Below are 18,477 nucleotides of genomic sequence, written 5' to 3'. Positions count from 1 at the left end.
CTGGGAGGTGTTCCGCTGCTTGACCACCTTTCGCCCTCTTCCCCAGGCACGTCCCCCCGGGGTCCCTCCTGCAAATGACCTAGGCTTACTCTGTATGGGGGCGGCCCCTCTTGCAGCTCAAAGTGGGGGGGGGGAACCCAGGCCTGCTGATCGGGGGGGGTAACTGCCTTGGAACCCAGCTATTTAGTAGGACCTGGAGCACCCAGCTGCTGCCACCCCTGCTATTGTGGTCCTTTAAATCTCTGCCGGAGCCCTGCCCGGCTTGCTCCAGGTGGCACTGAGGGCTTCCTGGGGAAGGCTATCCATCAGCCCCGCCCCTTCTGCCAGAGGCCCCGCCCCTTCTGCTGGAGGCCCCGCCCCCTCCAGGGGCATGGAGCCAGCTACCCTCCACCTGAACCCCTTGAGCATGGCCGGGGATCTGCCCACATGCGCTCCGGGCTGGGGTGGGAACGAGTCTTTGCTGTCTGTGTTGCCGTAGTGCCCGTGGTGGGCTGGGGCGCCGGGGGCTGTACAAATGCACGCAGCTGGGCCCCTGCTCCCGGCTTGGGCAAGTCTCTCCCCTCGGTCCTAGCACCTCCCTGCACGTCTGCCCTGGCGCTGGCGTGGGGCAGCCTCGTGCCTGCTGCCGCACTTGGAGGGTGCTGGTTCTCCTGGGGGGGGGGGCCTCTTTCTGAGCCTCCTCAGTCATGTACGCGCCCCCCCCCCCCCCCCCCCGGGGCAGGCAGCCAGTGGCTGAGTCAGGCACCTGCCGCCCCACACCAGCCCTGCCGGGAAATGCGACTCAGCTGCCAGAAGATGCACGGTTCTCGGGGCCGGTTAATTTCTCTTCCCTGACCCTGCTCCGATCCCCTTAGGGAGAAGCAGGAGACGCTGCCCACAGGGGCCAGGCCTTGCGTGCTCACAGCTGCCGATGATGCTAATGCGACGTTACAGTGCGGGGGGGCTTGTCGCTCACGCCCCCCCCTTTCACAGCCCCCCCCCCCCGATACTTCCCAAGGAGCATCTGGGTCACCTTAATGTAACTCTGGTCCGATCCCTTTACCCCACACGTCCCACAATGGAGCAGGGCGCCCGCTGATTTTAAGCAGGGGATTTTCAAAAATTGCCTGCGGCCGCCCCAAATCTCCCATTCTGCTCTGCTCCAGAATTTAGAAATGGGCCCTCTGGCCTGGGGTGGGGAACGTACGGCCCAGGGGGTGGATTCGGCTTCCAGCTTCCCTGGGTCTGGCCCCCAAAGCTCAGGCAGTGGGGAGCTGGTGCTCCAGCCTGGTGGCCCCCCTTTTGCCCAGACTCCACCCCCTCACTCCGCTCCTGCACCCTTCCTCCCCCCCTGCCAGGGCCACCGACCCCCCCACCCGCTCCTGCCCACACCCTGAGCCTGCTGCCCGGCAGCCCCCTCCCACACACTGAACCCCTTGTTTTTGGCCCCACAAAATCTATCTGCTTGGCCCCTGACCCCAAAAAAAGTCCCCACCCCTGGGCCATAGAGCAAAGCTTAGCGGCGCATCTCTTCCTGTCCTAAACCGCCTGGGGTCTGAGCCACGCCTGGCAGCAACGGGGGGGAGGGGGAAGGCCCCACGCCCCCAGCAGAAACCGTGCATTGTGGGGGGAAGGGAATCTGCCAGACCCAGGACAGAAGCTGTGCAGGCGGGGGAGGGGGGGGGGGGGGAGGAGAAGGGGAATCCACCCGTCCTGGGGTAGAAGCTGTGCATGTGGGCGAGGGGAATCCCCAGGCCTGGGGCAGATGCTGCAGAGCGGGGGGCCGGGCCCCATATTGTGTGAGGCCAGCCCCTGTATCTGTCCTGCCCTGAGCAGCTTGGCTTGGCAGACAGGCAGCCCCCGCACCCCGAAACTTGCTTATTTGCAGGCCTGATGGAAGAGAATCTATTCCCAGCTCCCCCCCCCCTTTCCCAGCTGTTACTGACTATCCCAGGCTGCTGGACCCCCTCCCCCCCCTCCGGGACTGTCCCACGGGGCTGGGTGCTACACTGGACCCCTCCGGCGGAGGGAGGGTCCCGGCTTCCACTGGGGTGTCCTCGGCACCAGGAAGAAGAAACGTGGTTTGTGGACATGGTCCAGTGGTTTGAACAGGCAGGGCTGAGTCCTGGGACAGCTGACCTTGGGAGGGAGTGTGGCCTAGTGAGGAGAGCTGAGGGGAGCCCCCACCGTGGGGGACTCCGGGCTGCTATTCCGTGGGCGGGGGATGGAGCGGTCACCAACAGGCCGGCCGGGATCTATCTTGGGCCGTGGTCAAAGCGCTGGGCTCTGTTCCCAGCTCTCTCTCGGTGACCATGGACCCGGACGCCAGGTTTGGAGTTCCCCGGCGGTAGGCAGGGCTGGTCCACGCTGGGCGGAGCCCGGGAGGTTTCCTGAGTATTTTAAGATCCTCGGGTGTAAGATGCGGGAGGGTGGATGCCAAAGGAGGGATGCGGACGGGTAACCGGTTACCTGGTCAGCAGGATCCGTAAGGGGCGATGTTCACCGGGTAATGGAAACCGTTACCAGCGGGCAGGGGCCGCGCCAGCCCTGCGGGGCTCCTGGCTCCCAGCCCAGGTGGGCTGAGTCATGCAAGGAGGGGGACAAAGTGGGGAGGGTCCATTGGCAGCGGGGGGAGGGGGAAGCTTACCAGCAGCCATCCCCCCCTCACCCCTCCAGCTTCCGCCCATTATGAGCCTGCTGACTCCGAGCCTGCAAGCCCACCTGGGCTGGGAGTCAGACGCTACTGCCCCATGGCACAGGGGCCAGTCGAGCCCGGCCATGGTGGGTGGCTGCGGGGCCGCTCCAGCCAACCGGACTGGAATGTCCCCTTACCCCACCCCCCCCCGCCTGTCCCCGGTTAACTAATGAAACAGGATTTTCCATCCCTAGTCCAAAGCTGATGGGGTGAGAGCTGCCCACAGTGGCCAATACCAGGTGCCCCAGAAGGAGGGAACACAACAGGGAATCTTCAAGCAATCCCTCTCCTGTTGCCCATTCCCAGACTCTGCCAGAGGGTAAGGACACCCTCCCTACCCGTCCTGGCTAATAGCCATTGATGAACCTAACCTCCATGAATCTATCTAGCTCTTTTTCGAACCCTGTTCAAGTCCTGGCCTTCACCACATCCTCTGGCGAGGAGTTCCACAGGTTGCCTGTGCACTGAGTGAAGAAACCTTCCTTTTGTTTGTTTTTAAACCTGCTACCTATTCATTTCATTGGGTGACCCCTAGTTCTTATGTTATGGGAACAAGTCAATAACTTTTCCTTATTCACGGTTTCCACACCAGTCATGGTTGTATAGACCTCTATCCTAACCTCCCTTAGGGTACGTCTAGACTACATGCCTCTGGCACCAGAGGCATGTAGATGAGGCTACCCGACATAGGAAAATGAAGCGGCGATTTAAATAATCGTTGCTTCATTTAAATTTACATGGCTGCCGCGCTGAGCCGACAAACAGCTGATCAGCTGTTTGTCGGCTCAGCACGATAGTCTGGATGCGCGGGGGTCGACATCAAAGGTATTTGTCGAACACCCAGGTATGCCTCCTGGGATGAGATTTACCTGGGTGGTCGACAAATACCTTTGATGTCGACACCCGCGCATCCAGACTATCGCGCTGAGCCGACAAACAGCTGATCAGCTGTTTGTCGGCTCAGCGCGGCAGCCATGTAAATTTAAATGAAGCCGCGATTATTTAAATCGCCGCTTCATTTTCCTATCTCTGGTAGCCTCATCTACATGCCTCTGGCGACAGAGGCATGTAGTCTAGACGTACCCTTAGGCCGTGTCCACACTCAGGGGTTCTTTCGAAAAAAGTACCCTTTTTTCGGAAGAACTTCCTCTGCATCCAGACTCAAGCCACGTTCTTTCGAAATTATTTCGAAAGAACGCGGCTTTTCTTTCGATGGCGGTAAACCTCGTTTCACGAGGAAGAACGCCTTCCTTCGAAAGTTCCTCTTTCGAAGGAAGGCGTTCTTCAATGTAAAGAGGCCATCTTCGAAAGAGAGCATCCAGACTGGGTGCTCTCTTTCGAAAAAGCGGATTTCCTCTATCGAAAGATCCGCCTGCAGTCTAGACGCGATCTTTCAAACAAGTCTCTTTCGAAAGATGCTTTCGAAAGAGCCTCTTTCGAAAGAAGCCTGCAGTCTAGACACAGCCTTAGTCTCCTCTTCTAAGCTGAAAAAGTCCCGGTCTTCTTAATCTCACCTCATATGAGACCTGTTCCAAACCCCTCATCATTTTTGTTGCCCTTTTCTGAACGTTTTCCAACGCCAAGAGATCTTTTTTGAAATGAGGTGACCACATCTGTACGCAGTATTCGAGATGCGGGCGTCCCATGGTTTTATACAGAGGCAATAAGACTTTCTCTGTCTTATTCTCTATCCCTTTTTTAATGATTCCTCCCAGTCTCTTTGCTTTTGTGACGGCCGCTGCACACGGCGTGGATGTTTTCAGAGAAATCTCCACAATGACTCCAAGATCTCTCTGGAGTAGTTAGAGCTAAGTTAATCCCCATCAATATGTACATCAGCGGCGTTCTTCTAAGATCAGTAGAGCTTCGCTGATAGGGGCCATTTGAGGGTCGGGCAGGAAGAGCGTTTTCATTAGAGGTGGCTGAAAATGTTCAAAGCAGAAAGCCACCTCTTGGTGTCCCACGTGTCAGCAACCTGTTCAGATAGCGTCCGTGTGCTGCTGAAGGGGTAGGGAGTGTGTGTGGTGGGGGGAGAGGGGGAGGGACTTGGCAAAATTTTTTATTTTTCAGATCTGACGTTTCCTTTATTTTCATTTGTCACATTAAAAACTAGGGTCAAGGCTCGCAAAGGAAACACTCTAGGTCTGGCAAAACATTGTGCCAGTCACCAGCTGATTTCTTTGTAACCTTTTGAAACGCCCAGCAAACTAGAATGATGGTGTTTTTCGGTCCATCTCAAAGACCCCAACATTCTCTCAGATTGTTTCTGTCCATGTGCGGAATAAATTTTGTGACATGCACCAAGGCATGCATGGATATGCACCACCAGCAGAAATACATGGTGCCAGCTGTGGGCGCTGGGCACATTTGACCCTCTCCCGCATAGCTGCCCAAGCGCTCAGCTTACGTGGAGTGTGGATGTCACCCCCAGCGTGCCTGTCCTGGCAGCCTAGCATGCGTCTCACCGCCTGTCGTTCAGGGCCAGTAGGAGGTGTTGGGTGTGGTGTGCGCATTCCCCTGCGTTGGCACAGGTGTGATCTGTGACGCTCTGTTGGCAGCTGGCTAGAGAAGTGACTGGAAACCAAGCCAACGGGCTCCGTGGCAAAACAGCCCAACCAGGCGCCAGCAAGGCAGTGTGGCATGCTACGGGCCAGGCCACGGTGCCACTAGCCCAGCAGGCTACAATCACCCACGCCCTAAGCAATGGGGAAACCAGCTGTTACCTCGCACCCCTTTGTATGCTCCCACTGGTGTTAATCCAGAGTCATATGCGTGCGGTCAGCTGTGTTACACCAGTGTGAACCTGGTGCGTGTGGGAGAGCTGAGCCATGTAGCCCAGCGACTATAAGAACAGAAGAACTCCTGTGCGGATCAATGGTCCATCTAATTCCATGTCCTGACAGTGGCCGGTACCAGATACTGCAGAGGGAAGGAACAGAGCAGGTCAGTTTGGAGTGATCCATCTCCTGTTGTCCACTCCCAGCTTCTGGGAGTCGAGGTTCAGGGACACCCGGAGCATGGAGTTAGGTCCCTGATCGTTGTGGCTAATAGCCACTGCTGGGCCTACCCTCCAGAAACTTCCCTTTTTTGAACCCGGTTCTACTTCTGGCTGTCACCGCATCCCCTGGCAAGGAGTTCCACAGGTTGGCTGTCACCGCATCCCCTGGCAAGGAGTTCCACAGATTGGCTGTGTTTTGTGAAGAAGTACTTGCCTATGTCTGTGTTAACTTGCTGCCTCTTAATGTCATAGGATGGCCTCTGGTTCTGGTGTGACGTGAAGGAGTAAATTAAAACTTCCCTATTCGCTTTCTCCACCTTATTTATAGACCACGGTCGTACTCTGTCGTCTTTTTTTTTTTTTAAAGTGGACAGTCCCAGTCTTTTTAGTCTCCTCCTACAGAAGCTGTCCCACCCCCCTCGTTACGTTCGTCACCCTCCTCTGTACTTTTCCAGTTCTAATATCTTTGGTGAGGAGGGGTGACTAGGACTGCACGCAGTCGACGTGTGGGTGTGCCACGAATTTCTCTAATGAAATCCTGGTCGTTTGTCATCTTCTCTGATCCTTTCCTAGTGGCTTCCAATGTGGCTGGCTTTTTTGGTGTCACTGTACCTTGAGTGGATGTTTCCAGAGAAGGGCTCCAAGGTCTGTTTCCCGAGTGGGAACCGCTCATTTAGACCCCATCGCGTCGTAGGCAGCGCTGGGGTTACGTGGTTCAATATTTATCAACATTGAATATCAACATTGAATTTCATTTTCCATGTGGGTTGCCCACCCACCTCGGGTTTTCAGATCCCTCGGCTGCCAGCGTTTTGACTGAACCATCTTGAGTAATTTTGTATCCCCTGAAACTTTGCCACTTCATTCTTTACCTCCCTTTCCAGATCACTTATGAATGTGTTGGACAGCTTTGGTTCCTCCCCATGCAGATCCTTGGGGGACCCCTCTCTGAACTATGAAAACTGTTTGTTCCTACGCCCTTTGTTTCCTGTCTTTTAACCCGTCACGATCCAGGAAAGCACCTTTAATCTTACCCCAGGACAGCTTATTGTGTGAGGGACCTTGTCAAAGGCTTTCTGGAAGTCCAGGTCCACCATACCCACTGGATCCCTCTTGCCCACGTTTTACTGACAGCCTCAAAGAATTTGACTAGCTGGGCGAGGCATGGTTTCCCGAGGTCATGTGTCTGATCCGTCTGGTCTTTATGATCGTTTCAGTCAAATTTGCGTAGAACTGAAGGTCGGTTTGCCAGCCCACGAGTGTGAAGATCGCCGCTGGAGCCTTTTTAAAACAAAAACCTGACGTTCGCTACGCGCCAGTCATCTGATGCAGAGCCAATACGTTACCCAGCACAGCTCTGTGGTTTCACATTTGAGTTCCTTCAGCACCCTTGGGTGACTGCCATCAGATCCCGGTGACTTTATTACTGTTTAATTTTATCAATTTGCTCCAAAACCACCTCTCATGACACCTCATTCTGGAACGGTTTCTCAGATTTGTTACCTAAAAAGAATAACTCTGATGTGGGAGTTTCCCTCACACCCTTTGAAGTGAAGACCGATGCAAAGACTTCCTCTAACTTCTCCCCCACTGCCTGGACTTCCTGGGGTGCTCCTTTAGCACCTCGATCTATCACATTGCCACCGACAGTGGGGCAGACTTCCTGCTTCTGATGTGTGTCAATCTAGCAGCAAAGTGTGTGCATCATTTGCTAGCTACTCTTCAAATAAGGCGGGTGCATAACTGGATGGATAACTGTTCTCAGAGTAGTTCTCAATGGTTTGCAATCAGGCTGGAAGGGCAGAACAAGGTGGATTCCGCAGGGGTCTGTTTTGCGACCGGTTCTGTTCAATATCTTCATCAACCATTTAGATACTGGCATAGAGAGGACGCTTATTACGTTTGCAGATGAAACCAAGCTGGGAGTGGCTGCAAGTGCTTTGGAGATCAGGGTCCTATTTCAAAATGATCTGGACAAATTGGAGAAATGGTCTGAGGTCAAGAGGATGACGTTTAATAAGGACAAATGCAAAATGCTCCACTTAGGGAAGGAACAATCGGTTTCTCTCACACAGAACGGGAAGCAACAGTCTAGGAAGGAGCCCTGCAGAAAGGGATCTAGGGGTCAGAGCGGACCACAAGCTAAATAGGAGTCAACAGTGTGACATGGTTGCAAAAAAAGCAAACATCATTCTGGGCGGCATGTTGAGAGCAAGACACGAGAAGTCCTTCTTCCGCTCTACTCTGCGCTGATTAGGCCTCAGTTGGAGTGTTGTGTCCAGTTGTGGGTACCACATTTCAGGAAAGATGTGGAGAAATGGGAGCAGGTCCAGAGAAGAGCAACAAGAATGATGAAAGGTCTAGAGAACATGAGCTAAGAGGGATGAAAGAATTGGGCTTGTTTAGTATGGAAAAGAGACGACTGAGAAGGGACATAATAGCAGCTTTCAAGTACCTAGAAGAGTGTTATAAGGAAGAAGGAGAAAAATTGTTCTCTTGGCCTCTGAGGACAGGACAAGAAGCAATGGGCTTAAACTGCAGCAAGGAAGGTTGAGGTTGGACATTAGGGAAAAACTTCCGAACAGAGTGGTTAAAACACTGGAATAAATTGCCTAGGGGGGTTGTGGAATCTCCATCACTGGAGATATTTAAGATTGTTAGATAGACATCTGTCAGGGATGGTCTAGATTCTAGAATGATGGTGCTTGGTCCTGCCGTGTGGGCAGGGGACTGGACTGGGATGACCTCGTGAGGTCCTTTCCAGTTCTAGTGTTCTGTGATTCTAGGATTCTTTTCTGGCCTGCTTGATTGTTTTTTACATTTGAAGCTGAGGGGTCTGAGTCTGGAATGTGTCTCCGGAATAGGACAGGCACGTCCTGATTTTGCTTTCTGGTTTTAAAATGTCTGAAGCAATTCAATCCAAACTTGATCTAAAAGGAGACTGAGTTATGTCCGTGTTTCATTCAAATTCTAATGACAATTCTAACTTTATGTAAAAATATGATCTACAGAACCACTCTGTGTCCCGGATCCTGCTGAGGCATGCCAAAGTTTATATTACGTTTCAATTTTCTATAGTAGGATTTGACAGCCAACTTCTAAAACACGTCTTTTGGTCCATCTCTTTTACCAGGGTGGCATTTTTTTGGTCCCTTTCCTGTTTGGTTGGTTTGGTTTTGTTTTTTCAAATTGAAATTTGATTCAGTTTGAGCCTGTTTTCTGATGCTTTTAAAAAGTTGTCATGCAGCTGGTCGACATTTCACTCTGACTGTTCCACTTCTGTTTTCCTGGACTCTTCTTTTCTTGTGTAGCTATTCCTTTTGGAAGCTAATTGCTTTCACTGTGATTTTTTTCTCTGGTTCCCCCTCCCCCCCCCCATTCCTCAAGGATGTTAAATGGAATGACATTATGGCTCAGCTTGTATTCGCCCCTGGGACCAGTTAGGGCTACATCAGAAATTGTCTCTCCCGCCTGTTCTGTTCTTATTGTTCAAGGATGGAATTTCTAGCCATAGCGGTTCTGTGATGTAGTTTGATTGACATAAGGGGTTAGCTGTAATTGACAGGCCCAGTTCTTTCTCCTAGAATTTCACCCTCCTGCCGGTGTCCCCTGCTTTCAGTCCTGTTTGTTTTGTGCCCTGCGATTGCCTGTTGATTTATCATCACTCCACCAAGTTTCTGTGGTTCCTCTTGTAACAATCTCCTGTGAAATATCAGGCCACCCAAATTCACCCATCGTCACCGTTTAAACGTCTTGCACGTGTGCACAAGCGCTTGTCACTATTTCGTTGTCTGCTCCCTGGTGTAACCGAACAGGGCTCTCTTGTATGGCTGTTTCTCTGTAGCGCCTGTTCACGCCCATCATGGGAGTATTAATGACCTGTATTCAAGTACCGCCTGGGAGCACCTTCCAAGGTCAGGATGCCGTCGCACGTGGCCCGTGCAAATGCAAAGCAGAGTGATTCCTGACGGACACCCATGCAACATCGGGATGTAAGATGTTAACTGGTTACCGGCAAGCCGCTGGCTAATCAGCCTGCTTACCAGGTAACCAGTTAACCAGCCCTACTAGCTGGACTCCGGGGCCGAGCTGCACAGGGGCCTGGGCAGCACCACCACCTGCGGACTAATGGTGAACAGGTTAAACAAATCGTGTAACTGGTTCACTATCGGAGGCGGCTTTTTCCATCCCTCATGCAACGGAGATCAGGCCCCCTCTGTCCGTGGGCTGGGAAAGAGGCCGGTGTTAGGTTTCAAAGCAATGTTGCTTGTGCTGATTTGGCAGCCATTGGCCGTGCAACGTTGGGGCAACTTGTCCCTCTCCCCCCCCCCCCCCCCCCCCCGGGGCTAGGGCCTGGACGAGAGCTTCGCCCCTCTTGGTGTTGCTCCTCAGAAGTGCCCCGTCTGTTGCCACTGCAGGAAATCAGCAGCAACAAGGAGTAAGGGTGCTGGGGAGAAACTGGTTTAAGCGAGCAGCTTGTTGGGCCCATTGAGCTCTGGGCCATCTGCTCCAGCGGCTGCTTTCTCTAAGGCAGGGGGTGGTCTTGTTGCTGTCAGCTCTTTCACCGCAGCTGTGCTCTGCCCCAGAAGTGGCTGCATTTCCATGCATGTGTGCTGCTTGTCGGATAAAACTCGGGGGCCGCTCCGGCTTCCATTGGACGTAGCCAGCAAAATGCCAGTTTAGCGGCACCGGGACCAGGCCTGAGCCGTGCTAGCCTGGGGCAATACCTTGCTGATACCACCCCCTGGGCAAATGGGTGGTGTTGGGCGGCGGCAGCCACCCTCTGCGCGGGCTTGTTCTCGTGACACGGCGACCGCGTCCGGGAGAGGCTGGTGTGTGGGGAGCAGGGCCCTGATGGCCAAATCTTTGGGAAACTCGTTTGCCTGACCAAGCCGGCAGAGCCCCCGGCACCTCGCTGAGGTCCTGGGAGCGGATTCCCAGCTGCCGGGACTGAGCCTAAGGGAAACCGACTTCGGGATCCGGCCTGCTTGGCTCTGTGCGGGGCGGAGGGGGGATGTTAAATCTCGGGCCAGCCACTCGGCTCTGGATTCCTCCCCTTCCCCGCTGCTCCCCCGCCCCGCTGTGAAGCGAGTCGTCCTGCCAAGGGGCAGAGATTAACCCTCCCGGCGTGACCGCCCCAGCCCCCTTCTCGCCCAGGTGAAATAAAACCCACGGTCCCGTGGGAAAGCCCCCCCCTCGTGGGTCAGACTGGGAGCGTCACAGGGGGTGCATGGCTGAAGGCTGGACTGGGAAGGTGGGCGGGGGGGTCTGGCCCGGATCAGGGGTCGGCCTTTAAACAGCTGCCGATTTTTCCGGGTGCGTGGGAGCTGGGGTTTTAGTGACGCTCCGGCCGCCGTCGGGTTGGCAGGGCGCGGGGGCTGTTCCCACGTGGGCTGGCACGAGGAGCGGGCGGTGGGCAAGGGGGCTGTGCCGAATGCCCCTCCCCCGCTAGCCCCTGCCCGGTTACCTCCGTGGGTCCCATGGCCGGGACTCCGAACCCCGCCTGTGCTGCCGTTGCGAGCTGGGAACCTGGCGATGGGGCCGTTTTCCTGGCCCCACGGCTCCGGTGCTGGGCGACCCCTGCAGGACCAGGCCCATGTTCGGGGGGCTCGTGACTACGCCCCCAACGTTCAGCCCTGGCCGTGTCTCAGACGCGGCGTTTTGGCCTTCGGGCCCTGGGGCGCTCGGCTTGCAGGGCATGTGGAACACGCCCCGGGTCTTGGAAACGTTTTACGCCCAGCCCGGCCCCCCCGGTCCCAAACCACCTGGAAACCGGAAACCGTTTGTGTGGGGTATTTCACGCACAGCTTGGCTTGGGTGTAGGCTGGGGCGGGGGGGGCGGGGGGGCAGGTGAGTCATGGGGCAAAGGGGGTGGGGCAGGCTGAGGGCAGGGGAGCCATGGAGCAGGCTGGGGCGTGAGGCAGACAAACCACGGGGCATGGGGCAGGCTGGGGGCGCAGGGCAAAGGGTGTGGGGCAGGCTGGGGGCATGGGGCAAAGGGTGTGAGGCAGGCTGGGGGCGGAGGAGCCATGGGGCAGGCTGGGGGCGCAGGGCAAAGGGTGTGGGGCAGGCTGGGGGCGCAGGGCAAAGGGTGTGAGGCAGGCTGGGGACGGAGGAGCCATGGGGAAGGCTGGGGGCGCGGGGCAAAGGGTGTGGGGCAGGCTGGGGGCATGGGGCAAAGGGTGCGGGGCAGGCTGGGGGCGGAGGAGCCATGGGGCAGGCTGGGCCGTGGGGCAAAGGGCGTGGGGCAGGCTGTGCTCAGGAGAAGACCGGGGCTCGGGGCAGTAACCAAGGCAGAGAGCAGGCGGAAGACGTTCCCCCCCCCCCCAAAAAACAGCTGCTCCCTGCGCCCCCCCAGGGCTGGCCTTCCAGCCGTGGGGAGGGGGCTTTCCATGCCGAGGGAGGGGGGAGAGGCCCCGGCCCTAGGCACGTGGTCGGGGCTGGGCTTTCCAGAGCCGTTTCTGAGAAGCGGGGCCGCCCCCCCACTCCCCGGAGCGGGGTCTCCCCCGGCCCCGCGATCTCTCCAGCCCGGCCCCGCTTTAGCAGAAACGCCGGCGCTTCAAGGAAACGCTGCACCTCACAGCCTGTCCCGCTTCCACCCGCCGGCGCCTCCCACTCGGCCTGCCCAGCGCGCCGGGGCCGGCCGAGGAAGGAAGGAAGTGAGTGAGAGAGACCGAGAGAGGAAGAGCAGCGCAGCGGCAGGCGGCGGAGGAAGAGGGGACGCCGCGAGATCCCTGAAAAGGGAGGGGGAGGGCGACTCGGGGGGTGACAGCCGGCTAGGGAGGTCGAATGAGGCCTGCGGGGCGGGAGGGGGCTGCCCTGGCAAACAGCGGGGCCTGCTCCTGGCAGGACTCCCCCCCGGTCTGCGTGCTTCCACTGCACCCACATGGCCCGGCCCCGCCTCCCTGCCCCCCGGCTCTCCGCTCAGACAGGAATGGGGCGCCCGGCACCGGGGCCCGGCGCGCCCGCTGGTGTGTCCAGTGGCTGGAGGCCGGGATCATGCTCGAGGGGCTGTAAATGTTTGGAGAGCAGGAGGGGTTGCTGCCTGCCGGAGTGCGGCTCGTCCCGTGCCCGTGTCCGCACCAGATTGTGAGACTCCGCGGTGGTGAGCGGTTGTGCCTCATTGAGTGTGTGTGTGTGGAGTTTGGGCGTGCCCGGTGTGACACAGCTGTACGTATCTGGGGACACAGCTATGCGTGCGCCTGCTTGTGCGTCCGCCCGGCGTGCGTCACTGTCGTGCGCGTGCAGGCTTGTGCACGTGCGCCCTGCGTGTGGGATGTTACGGTGGTGCACGTGGGCGTGTTTGATCGTAGGCGGGGTTGCGGTGTGTGTGTGTGTGTTTGTGTATATTCCACAGGGGGTGTGCCGTGTGGGCCCCCGGAATTACCCAACCACAGGAGCGCAGGTTGCCGGGGCCCACGCCTCCCTGCGACCCAGCAAGGCAAGCCATGGGGAGCTGCCCTGCGCCCCCTTCCTGGTCGGTGACCCCTGCTCAACCCTGTCCCGGGAGCCGCAGCCTTGCGAGCAATTGGCTCAGCCAGCGAAACCCGGGCGGGTGTTTTGCCCCAGGGCTGCGGCCGGGACCCTCCTGGCTTCCGGTTCTTGGCCCGTCTTTTATTCACCAGCTGATGAAATGCTCCCGCTCTCCTGCCCCCTCCGCGGTCCGGGCGAGGGGGCGATTGCTGGATCGGGGGAGCACTGGAGAGAAGAGGTTGACACCTGGGCAGGCGAGGTATTTTTCCCTGACAATCGCTTGAGTCCTGCGGCCCTGAGCTCATGGCTTTGCCGGGACGTGAGCAGGACTGGCGGGGATAAATGCCTGCTCTTAATCTTATTCCTTGTACCTCTATATTGTGGGAGCACATAGGACCTGCGGCCCAGGGTGCAAGGTGCTGTACAGACACAAGAGGAGCCTTGGCCCTAAGTGTTTAAACTCCTGATTCCTCCTGGGGCAGTCAGCTCAGAATTCCAGGGTCGCCAGCTCGGGCGGTTTTGCTCTAACCATTTGCTCCTGATTTTCCTTGTTCTGAAAGCCCCGGAGCCTGGAGTCCAGCCGTGCCGGGGGCCTCTTGGCTTCCATTTTGAAAGAAGAGAGTCGTACGTTTCTAGCCCTCGTGGTGGGGGAGAGCGGCTTGCCCTCGTGATGTCTCCCCCCTCTCCCCCAGGCTCAAAATGCAGTAGGCAAATAAAAAGTGCATCCATTTTCAAACATCGTAAATTACTTTGGGGAGAGGAGCTGGTTCAGGATTTTTTTGCAGGGCTGACGAGGCAGGAATCGGGCTGCCTCCCGGCTCCCCTTTTCCATGCGTGGAACCGAGCCTGATTCTGAGCCTGCTTTTTACCCACCTGTTATTCCCGTGCGAATCCACTGGAGTGCGAACGTAACGCCAGAGTACAAGGTGCCCCCACTACAAGTCGGCCTGGGCTACATCTGTTCCGCGCTGATGCTTGTGGGGACGGGAGGGTTTATAACGTATCCATTCCCCGTTCTTATGTCACTCAGGAAAAAAACCCCAACAATTGGTGCAAATAGAAAAAAAATTCCCCTCTTTACGTCATTTCGCTGGGAGTCCATGTTTTGGAACGTGTCTTGGGGCGATAGCGAGGGTGGCCTGTGACATGCCTCTTAACGAGCTGCTGTCAGCCCAGCCAGGTGCTGGTATGGGGGCCCCCTATTGACACCCGTGTAAATCTGATGTCAATGCCGTATTGGAGCATCCATCGGGCTTAACGTGAATGAATTCATGACCTGTCAAATTTGAGCCCCTCCGTTTTACACCATCCCTGGATCAAACCGGGGGTTTTTAGAGCCACTGGGAGGGAACAGTAGCGTGTTGCAGTCCTGAAAACCCACCACTAGGGGGCGCCGTGCTCACCTGTCCCAAAGGCGCCCCTTGCCTCTGTGGGGCCACGTCTCCCTCTTGTGGCCAGCCCTGGTACACCCCCTGCGACTAGCCCTGTAGGCAGCACAAGCCGCCAGAGGCTGGGATGTTTGCGGGTCCTGAGTTCGAGTCTTGCTGGTGATGATTAAGCCAGACCCTGCCAAGCCAGCACCCTCAGTGCAGTCGGGAGGTGGAGCCCCCAGTCCCTTCTTCAGGTCCCGCTTCCTCTGACAAAGGGGGAGGCCGCGGACGAGGGGCTGAAGTAGGGATTTGAAACTGGAGTGCAAGACCCAGCCGACCCGGCCTCTTTGCTCTTCTCCCTCCCTTTCGGCGCCCCTCTCCCATTGTTCTCCGTTCCCCCTGCGGCTCCCGGCCTCCTGCCCTTCCCTGGCCTGGGGCCGGAGCTGAGAATAGCAACGGTGTCGGTTTCTGAACCGGAAAAGGGACGAGCGGAGCTGCCACCTGTTGTGACCAGCTGACAAGTCTCGGGTGCTAAATGGGGCCGGGCGGCTAACGCTGCCCTGATGGGGAGCACAGGGCCGGAGGGGGGGAGGGGCTGGGATCAGGCCTTTGGGCTGAGCCGGCTTCAGCGCCAGAACGGATCCACTGCGGTGCTCTGGGGGGAGTGTGATTCCACGCACACCCTGTCCCCTTTTCTCCCCTCTCCCTGTTCTTTACTGCTCCCCCCGGCTTCTCTAGCACCCCCGGATTCCCCCCTCCTCCAGCCCCCCATTTCCCTCAGTCCCTCTGGGGCAGGGTCCCTGTGCACACAGGATGCACAGGGACCCCAATCCTGACCAGGGCCCCAGCACCGGGAATGGTCAATGTCCGTCCTCTCCCTCCGCTTCTTCTGCAATCGCTGTGTCGTCTCGTCCCCCCCTGCCCCGTCCTGATCTCTCCGGTTTGATACCCCGTGGGGGAAAGCAGCCCCCCATTGATCTCGCCCAGAGGAGAGTGGTTATGGGGTAGCACCCTGGGCTCCGCTGCGGGGCAGCCAAGACTCCTGCTCTGTGCTGAAGTGGGAATCAAGGCACCTGGGGTCTCTTCGCGGCTCTGCAGCTGACCCGGGGGCAGAGCACAGTGCCTCAGTTTCCCCTCCCACCCTGTATGTGTCTTGCCTAATCAGACTGACTTCTGTGCGGGGGGGCTATCTCCTGATGTGTGATGGGGGGGAGGGACCAGAGGGCGTTCTCTCCCCCCCCCCCCCCCCCCCCCCGAGTAACAGGCTGGGCTGTGTTTGTGTCTCCCCTCCACCCCCCAGGCGGATGTTCCCGTTTCTCAGCTTCAACCTCTCCGGGCTGGACCCCGTGGCTCATTACCGGGTCTGCGTGGACATCGTCCTGGTGGACCAGCACCACTGGCGGTACCAGGGCGGGAAGTGGGTCCAGTGCGGCAAGGCCGAGGGCAACATGCCAGGTATGAAGGAGAGAGCCAGGCCTCGCCCCACGTATCTCCCCTGTGGGGCCCGACCTGTGGGTCAGTGCTTGCTGTCACATGTAGGGCTCTTGTGGGAGGTGGGTGCTCCCGCCCCTCCCCTGCCCACTGCGCCCCCTGCTGGGAGAGACCAGCCAGAGCTCCCCCTTCCCACCCCCGCCAGCCCATGCTCCTGCCCCCGCCCCACAGTGCCCCCTGCTGGGAGAGGCTGGGACTGCAGTAGCCAGAATTCTCCCCCCCAGCCCATGCTCCTGCCCCCGCCCCACAGCGCCCCCTGCTGGGAGAGGCCGGGGCTGCAGCAGCCAGGATGAGCTGCACTATTCCCGAGCTCAGCATCTGCTCTAGAAGCTGGGGGGAAGGGGGGGGGCTCACTGTGAGCTAAGAGCTGGCTCCTGATTGTGCGAGGCTGTTTTAAGGTTTCAAGCAGCCATGGCCCGGGCCACAGGGCTGCCTTTTCCCTGCACGGGTAGGGGTGGAGCCGGAGCCGTGTTCCCCGCATGGGCAGCCGTGGGGACCCCTAACCACAAACTCCCCTGGAGCCACAGGGGCCAGGACCATCCCAGCTGCTGATCTCTCCCCATTGCTGGGTCCCTGAGCAGTGGGGAGCCCCTCCCCGCCCTTGCTTGTCCGCACTCTGGCTCCAGCCGCCCCCCAGCACTTGTTGCATTTTCAGCAGGGCAACCACGGCAGTGCAGCGGCTCCCTGCCCCATAGGCCCTGCCCGGCACTGGGGTGGAAGATGATGGGTTCAGTCGCCTCTTTGCCCCCTGGCTACCCAGCGGGCAGGGCGGCTGCGCTAAGCGCCAACGGGCTGGCTCAGCAGCAGGGGCGCAGGGAGCCGCTGGCGGGCCCGGGGCAGGGGCGCTGAACAGGCGGCTGTTTGGCAGGTAACCGGCTGTACGTCCACCCCGACTCGCCCAACACCGGGGCCCACTGGATGCGCCAGGAGGTCTCGTTCGGCAAACTCAAGCTCACCAATAACAAAGGGGCGTCCAACAACGTCACGCAGGTAACCGCCCCCTCCCCCATCACAGGCCAGACCCCCCTCGGCCCCATAGCCCTGGTGATGCCCCCCACCATAGGGCACAGGCCAACCCCCAGCCCCAACACCCATGTAGCCACCCTGCACCGTGCTGGACAGAGACCTTTCAGCCACTCTCCATTGTTCCTGGTGGTAACCGCGTGCCTCTCGACACTCTGGATCCTCCAGACACTCCCTACTCCCCGCCATCAGCTGCTTTTTGGGGCAGGGCTGCCTCTGAGGACCCCTCCTCGTGCTTTCTCTGTTCCATTGGTTCTCTCGCTTTCCTTCCAGCGGAAGGAGCTGCCTTTTGTCTAGTCAGTAGCCTCTGGAACTCCTTGCCACATGATATCTCCCTAACGCGATGGATTCCGCTGACGTTCCCTCGGTGGCTTATCCCAGTGGGCCGTGGTGTCCCCCGTCAGGATCAGCCTGCCACGCCCCCTCCCACTGGTTGACTCCCCAGAACCGGGGGGGATCATCCTACCATGGCTTGTCCAGCTCTCCCCCCTCCCAACGGGGGCTCCGAGCGCCTCTCCCGTGACGCGGCCGTGCCCTGCTCTCTGCAGATGATTGTGCTGCAGTCGCTGCACAAGTACCAGCCCCGGCTGCACGTGACGGAGGTGAAGGATGGGGAGAGCGACGAGGCCTACCCCTCCGGCAACACCCAGACCTTCATCTTCCCAGAGACGCAGTTCATCGCCGTCACGGCCTACCAGAACGCTGACGTGAGTACGGCCCCCGTGGGCGCCTGCTCCCTGGGGGCGAGGGGAGGAGCCTCATGACGGCGTCTCCCGGCTGAGAAGAGCAGGGAGGTGGATCAGGGCCAGTGGTGGGTCAATGGGGGGTTCTAGGGATTGAAGATGGGGTGTTTGGGGGAGCACTAGGGAGACGGGGGCTATCTTGGATCCCTGCTGCTTCCCCCCAATGCTCCCTCCTTCCCCTCTGTGGCCCCCTGCCCAGGGCCGTCCTCCCCGTACACAAACCGCACAGCTGAGGGCACCCTAAATTGCCCCAAATTTCAGGGGGCCCTATGCCTGTGGGCTCCTGCAAACCCCACCCCCATTTTCTCCTCCCCTGCAGGCTCCGTGCTGGGGCTTGGACAGGTCCCCGCAAGGGGCTCTGACAGCCCCGGCCGCCCCCTCAGGCTCAGCCCCCCGTCCCCGAGCAGCCAGGCAGCGGGCGGCTGGAGAGACGCAGCGCTTTCCCCCTAAGTGCCGCTCCTCTCCGGCCGCCTGCTGCTCCTCCGGCCTGCGCCCCCCTCCCGGCCCTGCTCCGGCGAGACCCGCTCTCCCCGGCCTGCCGCAAAGGGGGCCCGCTCCGGGAGAGTTGGCATCCCCTCCCCTCGGCCTCGCCTGCCCCCGGGGCAGGAGAGGAAATGCTGGTACTGGGCTACGTAGGGCACCGGCACCCTCTGGGCCCCTCCTGCCCCCGCCCCCAGCCCTGGCTCTCTCCCCCCTCCGCCCCCC

General features: G+C 58.7%; 1 protein-coding gene across 1 annotated transcript in view; it reads left to right on the top strand.

Annotated features, from left to right (window-relative positions):
- Positions 1-18,477, top strand: part of TBX21 (T-box transcription factor 21) — a 30,474-nt gene that overhangs the window by 10,079 nt on the left and 1,918 nt on the right. Inside the window, exons 2-4 of the mRNA XM_075911191.2 lie at positions 15,816-15,970; positions 16,875-16,996; positions 17,578-17,736. Of these exons, the coding sequence (XP_075767306.2) occupies positions 15,816-15,970; positions 16,875-16,996; positions 17,578-17,736 (436 nt within the window). The remainder of the gene's footprint in view (positions 1-15,815; positions 15,971-16,874; positions 16,997-17,577; positions 17,737-18,477) is intronic.

This window comes from Pelodiscus sinensis, chromosome 29, assembly GCF_052426305.1.
Source record: "Pelodiscus sinensis isolate ZL-2025 chromosome 29, ASM5242630v1, whole genome shotgun sequence".
NCBI classification, from domain to species: Eukaryota; Metazoa; Chordata; order Testudines; family Trionychidae; genus Pelodiscus; species Pelodiscus sinensis.
Note: the sequence above shows the minus strand (reverse complement) of the source record. Positions and strands in the feature narration are given on the sequence as shown.